We start from the raw sequence: 6,997 nt of genomic DNA, 5'->3' as shown, positions 1-6,997 counted from the left end.
TATTGACATGTCTTTATTTGTGTTGTCATATAGACTTAATTCAGGAGTATTACAGTTGTCATATGGTAAATACAGCAGCCAATAATGTAAATGTATATGTGGAATGAGCATGCGTATACAAAAATTAAGTTCCTCCATAGAAGAATTGAGTTCCGGAGCAGGACTGTTGACCCACTTTGTAATTATAGTTTCCTAAATAATCTTAGGTCGGGCACTGGGTGCAGACATTCAGATTTTTTTAAACATGCTTTGCCTCAGTCTGAACACACCTTGAGAAGAGCCTGTGGAAATTAACAAACATCTTTCGCACCTATTGTTTCGCACCTATTGTAAGTAGAAAGCTACTTGCTTGGCAAGCAAGCAAGTAGCTTTCTTTGCACCCGTTTTTGTGTTAATACTAGACCGTATTGTTAAAATGCGTTTAGATTGAAGAAAACAATAGCCACAAAAAAATGTAATTCCAATCAAGTGACTATGAGATCTTTTTTCATCTTAAAATTTACACAAGTTAAAGGTGAGATATTATGCTTTTTCAATCTGTACCTATCCTCTAGTGGGCTGTATATGTTTTTTCTAATTGTAATCGGTGTGCATGGATCAAAATCCCAGAGTCTGCAGCAGAGGGAGCTTTTCTCTCCCACAGTAAACACTTCTCCTGAAGCTGCAAAATGCCTTGTCATCGATATTTCTGATGCGTCTGCAAATGTGCAACGTCACAACACTCTCTCTCAACAATACTACCCCAACCTGTTATTGTGTTCAAGGACTGCTTCCTGAATAGCTTGAAGTTCACTGCTGGCTTTTCCAAAGACTTTGTTCTGAAAAATGGTGCAGTTTCAATTTAGGCCAAACTGTACATGCTGCTAATACAGGAGAGTCTGGAAGTGTGAGAAGCAAAGGTACCATGGACACATATTATGTGTATTTGTGTTTGAGATTTAGTACTTGGAAATATTTTACAGCGCCAACACTCATCTGTGTACTATACCACATACGCATTTTACATTTTCATAAAAACAAGTCATGAAGCTTTTGGCGGTTATATAAGGTTGGAGATGAGTAACATCTTAGAGTTCAAATGCCTTTTTTTCTTCAAAAAAAAAATCCCTTATATCACTTCACATATCCTTTGTTATGGTGCCAAATAATGAATGTACGGTTGTAATGGGCTACTTTTCTAATTTGCAATGTTACTCAAGGTTCAGTTGCAATGCGCAGAACAACATAAGAGTCCTCAAGGGTTTAGAGAAGCTGAGCGACAACCATCAAATATCTCAGCTGGAGGCGTTCCACAACCTGATTCTATGCTTTTACCAAAGAATGTAATTTTCCCATTCATGGGAATGCTGTCCAGGTAATAAACTTTATTTATTACCTATTTATATGTTTATTTCAATATCTCAATGACGTTCACTATAATTGTATAGCAGTGGCAGGTTTTTACTCCCCCTGCCTTATTTAACCTATTATTCTCTGATGGTATGTGGCAGGTGGTGGGTGGAGACTCTCACAGTTTGAAGGACCAGGATCCAGTGTTCTTCCTATAAAAGCCTGTCCTCCTGGCTGAGGCTCTTTCTCTCACTCGCCTGACTTTCATGCATAGTCTTGCTTTGTTCTCGTCCGTTTAGCATCACCTCCACATCATACAACGCTTCACTCATGCATCCCATACCCTCACAACTGATTCCACTAATGAACACACCTAAATGCCTTCTTAGTTTGTGTTTCATTCATTCAGATCATTTTATTAAATAAATAACTTTTCTGGATTTCAACCAGCGTCTCCCTCTCTTTTGTCACAGTTTCTGAGCAGGGTCGTGACACAGGCTTTGAGTGGCACACATCTTTAAATCTGGGCACAGAAATAAGGAACTATCTGCACCACTGGCCGATCAGCTCACTCCGTATATCCAGGTGGAAGATGCTGCAACGACAGCGTACCATGACCCTGGTAGATCGGTCAGCTATAGTATAATGTATATGAGATACAATGCAAAGTGTCCCGGTTTATTGTGATATATGAAGCCACACAAACATTTGCAAAACAAAACTTTTACATAGACCAACACAGGTGTGATTTTAAACCTCTTATTTAAAAAAAAATATATATAATATTGGATCTGTACTTGTCTTCTCAGTGAAGAACAGAGACATCCAGAATACAGAATTTGGCTCTACAGGTTGGGCAGGGGACCTTGCTGGACAACCAGGTCTCAGGTCTTTGCTGATCTTGGCGGCTGGCGAACCATCGACCCAGACAGGACAGACACCACATGGGTCTGCACATGCACAGCTGGCAGTCTGACTCATTAAAGGGTCCTGTAACATATAGCAGTCATGCAGTCAGATCAAGTAAAAAAAAAAACACTTTCCCAAAATGACCTAATCCAGTCTCATTGTCAAACTGGTCCTCAAAAAGAAAGAAAGAAAGTACAAGAATGGGGAAAAAATAACACACACACACACACACACACACACACACACACACACACACCTTCTGTTTGGCAGTGTCTGACCAACTTGGTGTTTGCTGAAACCTGCATACAGCCAATACAGGGCTCCATCTCCTGCATATGGAGAGAACACATTCATTTTACATTTTAATTGAAATGAACAGAGTGACACAACTTGAATTATCATCACAGGAGCATAAACAGCAGTGTACCTGTCCAATAGGAAGTGTGTATGGCTCATTAAGGTCCACCTGTGCTCTGAATGTTTCCAGGAAGAGTTCACTGATAGTTTGGTGGATCACTACATTGGCAGAGTTTCTGATGGGAGCATGGAGTTTTTCTCGGAGCTCTGCATACTCTGTAGAGTTAAGCCTGGAAACAGTGGGAAAGTGCTTTTGTCTGACATTGCACATGCAAGACCACTGTTGATTTTGAGCTTCTAAAAACACACCTGATATCAAAGTGTCTGATGGCAGGGTTGATGCTGTCCACTCTTAAAGTCAAGATCTGTGCAGGGGAGGATGAGTCTGGACTCAGTTGGTGCTGCCTGGACTCAGTCACTGTCACATGACATTCATTCTGTAAGGCCATGTACACGTGATAGGTGGTAACCTGGAGATGGACAAAAGGCTTCAGACATATTGATGAATGTAAATTGATTTTTTTTCATACTGATGTATAATACCTTCAAAATTAAAACATGAAATGGCAATGCTACACAAGGCAAGATGGTGGATCATGCTCATCATCACACACTGCTCAAAAAAAGTTGAAATACATTCAATACATTATGTTAGTTGTTGAGAACCAAATTAGGGACAAAATAACAACATAATTGTCATTGTCAGAAAGATTTGCTTCTTCTTCTCATTGCTTGATGCCATGATTCACCCTCTCACAGGTGACTGCTCACATCCTCGCCCATCCAGAAAACTCTCCTGCGTGCATGCATATTTTTGTATCAGGAGAGAAGGGAAGAGGGGGGGGGGGGGTGGCTGTTGCAGCGGTCTGATGGACAGCTAGCAGGTCAGGAGTAAGTTTTGCGCCATCTAGTGTTTAAACTAAGAAGTGCAATACAGTGGGCAATAGTCAATTATATTTATAGACTTTGATAAGGGCAAATTAAAAATGGATGGCTGTCTGCAGATGGCCTATGAGTCGTAGTTTTTATCACCCTTGCTCTAGGGCAACTACAAACTAACATCTAAAGTGCCGAATTGATTGACGGAAGTGGGCGTTGCCTACTTTTGCATTATTGCGGGATTTCTATGACATATTTTAAGCTAGAAACATAACAATTGGTTTATACATTAAAAATAATGTAAAAGTAAAGCTCAAGAAATTCGAGCCAGATCTGTCTCATGATGGTGCAATTAGATTTGACAGGCCACGCCCCTCATCTAGTTTGTTCGACTGACTTTAAATCTCACACACAGGTCCAGCTCAATGTCTTCAACAGGAAAGCCCCTTGGACCATAACTTGGGCCATGATGGATTTTTGCTAAATTGCACACATTTTAAAACAGTAATGTCACATCACCTTTCTATTTATTTTTTCCAATCAACACCAAATTCTGTATAAAGCATTGTGAGAATGAGATACACGTGTCTATTATAAATGATCAGGATTAGTAAAAAAATCATGCACGTTATTAACCATAAACTTTGCCAAGTAAAAGAACCCTCAATTTCAGTTGTCAGGACAGAGCTGCTCAAGAATTGCTCTAAAACGAAGCCTGTGCAAGTCCTCACCTCTTGATGTGATGCAAGTTAGGAACTGCATTTTATTATAGCCAAGCCAAATAAAAGTTGAATTTTAAAGTAACTAATGGACCCTATTAATGAAGGTGGTCATACATCCAAACAGAATATACTATATCGTTTTTTTAACTCACCTTTAGCACCCAGCTGTCAGTTACAATGACTCTGGCTCCTGGTGCCCCTGTGGCAAACTTATCTATCCGTCTGAACTCCGTGTTTATGCTGGATGCAACAGACCAGTCGGAGTAAGGTGGCCGTTCTTGGGCTTGCAGGCCACGGCTGATTGGATGATTGTGCCAGTGATGTTGGGACCAGTAGATGACGATTGTCCAGCTTGTCAACTGGAGGCAGATAGAGAGGAGGAAAAATGCTCTCCAGCTGTCATTAACCTGGTGAAATAACAGACATGTAAATATTAGACATAATTTTGTACCTTAAAGTTGCTCCTCATTTCCACAGGAAAATGTCAAGCAGATATACCTCACACAGGGATGTGTCACAACATTAATACCGGCGCATTTATTTAGACAACAATTATCAATGACTTTGACAAATCAGTGAGATTAATAAATGCATAAAGTATTCCTCTGACCAGAGAGGACTGACTCAGTCCCAAATGAAAACAAAATCTGGAGAAAATATGGCTTGACTTTAAGAGATTTAATGCTAATTCATAGACACAATACCAATCAGTTTGGGTTCATTCAGACCAGCAGTGCACCTCCTTCACTCTGTAAAACATTGAGCTGAATATAGCAGTTTTCAGACATGACCTCTGGATAATATGCGCAGAGTCCAGGGTCCAGTTTTTATCGAGCGGTTGCCTGTCACACCTGTACAGAGCAGCAGGAGATTCCCTGTTAAGATGCTTTCACAACAACACAGAAATCTCCAGTGTGTTCAGGTACGATGGTGCAGCATACAGAGGCAAAAAAGTAACAAATTAAGTCTGCTGCGGAGAACACGTTTTTGCTTACAGTTAAACGCTGTCGGCAGCCCCTCACCAAAAGCTCTTCTTTGTATATGACTCTGCTTTTTCATCCTGAGATAATTCTTTTACTTTTTTGCGTCTGCCGCATGTTAGCCCCACTCAGTCGGGGTTAATCCAGCAGGGAATTTATGCTGTGTTTTTATAAGGGGACTGGCTAGAGAAAGTTCAGAGGAAGTTCAGAGGCTCGCAATCAGACATTTGCATTCACACTTACAGCCCCTTCGTAGAATGTCCGATATGTCTGAAATCAGCTTAGAGCAGTCTATGTTTCAGAGGAAGTCTTTCAGGGATAAACAAACTAATTTAGCTGAAATATTAGAGTGATGGATGATGTAATAGGTTTATTGATGAACTGAAAGAATCGGGAATACTTTCTGTGAGTCTACTGAGATACACAGGCACAAGACAGTGGCCATTCAAAGAGGGTTTCCATAATGTTTCGTCTTACAAAGACATCAATCAATGAAAGAGGAATTTTGGGACAGTGTTGTATAGCATAGTGCATGTAACCGGCATATGTATATAAACTCCTAAAGTGTTTTGCAGTCACACAAACCTGGTGAAAGTATCCCAATTTTTTCTCCGGAGCAGCAACACACATCCCAAGGTAGTAACCTGAAGATATGAATAACATAGAAATAAGCAAAAAGCCCAATGACATGAGCACCCGCTCAAAATCATACCAACTAGTCAAATCTACATTTTGAGTGCACCTGTATAAAAACTTGAACTGGCCCAGAGCTGGAGGATATGAGGGACTTCAGTCTGTATTCTCAAACTCCGACCTTGTTACAGTGCTAGACTTACATGAAAAAGTGCAAAGAAATATTTGGTGTCCAGCACAAACAATTTTAATATATTGTAAGACTTTTTGACCGTTATTGATCCTTCTCTGAAGAAATCTAAAATTGACACAACAACACAAGAAAGCATGCAGCGCTAGGGGGAAATGTAGTTATAAATAAAAATAGAAATAGAATCTAGAACAAATAACATAAATTGTAAAACTATATACCTTAGTAGGCTGTTTTATAAATGAGCAATATAAAGATAAAAGTTGTATAATTCTGCAGTCTGCAGTCTGGGGTGGCCCTTAATACTCACAGAGAGGATGCAGGAAGTCTTCCGGACTTTTTCCAGCATAAGCGATAGGTAAATGGTCTGTAATTACATTTGCACTTTTCTAGTCTTGATAACCACCCAAGGACTTTAAAGTACAATTTTGCCATCCACCCTTTTAAACACACATCCTTACAGAGCCATTATATGCAGCACTTTCTCCAGCACACATCATAAATGCTCTGCCGGTCGTTCTTTTGTCCCCTCCACTTCACTGCAGGCTATTTTCATTACAGTTTCTCATTCCACTTCACACCTCTCTGTAATGTTCTGATGCAGCGTCCCCTTAATCCTGTCCCCGTGGGTTTTAAATGAATAAATAAAGATGTAATTGCTGCCATGAAAGCTTCAGTATAAACTATGCATGAAAGAGAGAGACTGTCATGCTTTACCTAATGGTAGGGCGGAATGGACCAGCACGGTGACACTGGTCCTCCTTATGTGGAACTGGACAAATGCCACATCCTCGCTCCCCAGCCAGGACGAGAACAGGTTCTGGATGGTCAAACCGGCCGAGCGGAACTCGTTGGGTGTAAACATGAAGCAGAGACAGAAAACGATGTAGGCCAAAGTAAAACTCAACTCCGGACTCTCCATACTTGGTCTGTTTATTGCTGTCTACCGCCTCACGACCGGACTGTTTACTTTTCCTCAACTGGATGAAGAAATCAAC

General features: G+C 40.5%; 1 protein-coding gene across 4 annotated transcripts; it reads right to left on the bottom strand.

The window, feature by feature from the left end:
- Nucleotides 1-1,993: 1,993 nt before the first annotated feature.
- tmem129 (transmembrane protein 129, E3 ubiquitin protein ligase) lies at nucleotides 1,994-6,997 on the bottom strand. Of its 4 annotated transcripts, XM_062393432.1 has the most exons (8): nucleotides 6,717-6,857; nucleotides 5,919-6,007; nucleotides 5,762-5,820; nucleotides 4,349-4,603; nucleotides 2,905-3,083; nucleotides 2,666-2,825; nucleotides 2,495-2,567; nucleotides 1,994-2,319 (listed from the first exon to the last, which is right to left on the bottom strand). In XM_062393432.1, the coding sequence occupies exons 3-8, from the start codon at nucleotides 5,804-5,806 to the stop codon at nucleotides 2,135-2,137; spliced, it is 897 nt and encodes a 298-aa protein (XP_062249416.1). In that variant the 5' UTR covers nucleotides 5,807-5,820; nucleotides 5,919-6,007; nucleotides 6,717-6,857; the 3' UTR covers nucleotides 1,994-2,134. The 4 variants fall into 4 exon arrangements, with proteins under 4 accessions (XP_062249416.1, XP_062249413.1, XP_062249414.1 ...); XM_062393429.1 differs by lacking the exon at nucleotides 5,919-6,007 and having other exon boundaries at nucleotides 6,717-6,997; XM_062393430.1 differs by lacking the exon at nucleotides 5,919-6,007 and having other exon boundaries at nucleotides 2,905-3,065; nucleotides 6,717-6,996.

The sequence above is a fragment of the Platichthys flesus genome, chromosome 8 (assembly GCF_949316205.1).
Source record: "Platichthys flesus chromosome 8, fPlaFle2.1, whole genome shotgun sequence".
Lineage (NCBI taxonomy): Eukaryota > Metazoa > Chordata > Actinopteri > Pleuronectiformes > Pleuronectidae > Platichthys > Platichthys flesus.
Note: the sequence above shows the minus strand (reverse complement) of the source record. Positions and strands in the feature narration are given on the sequence as shown.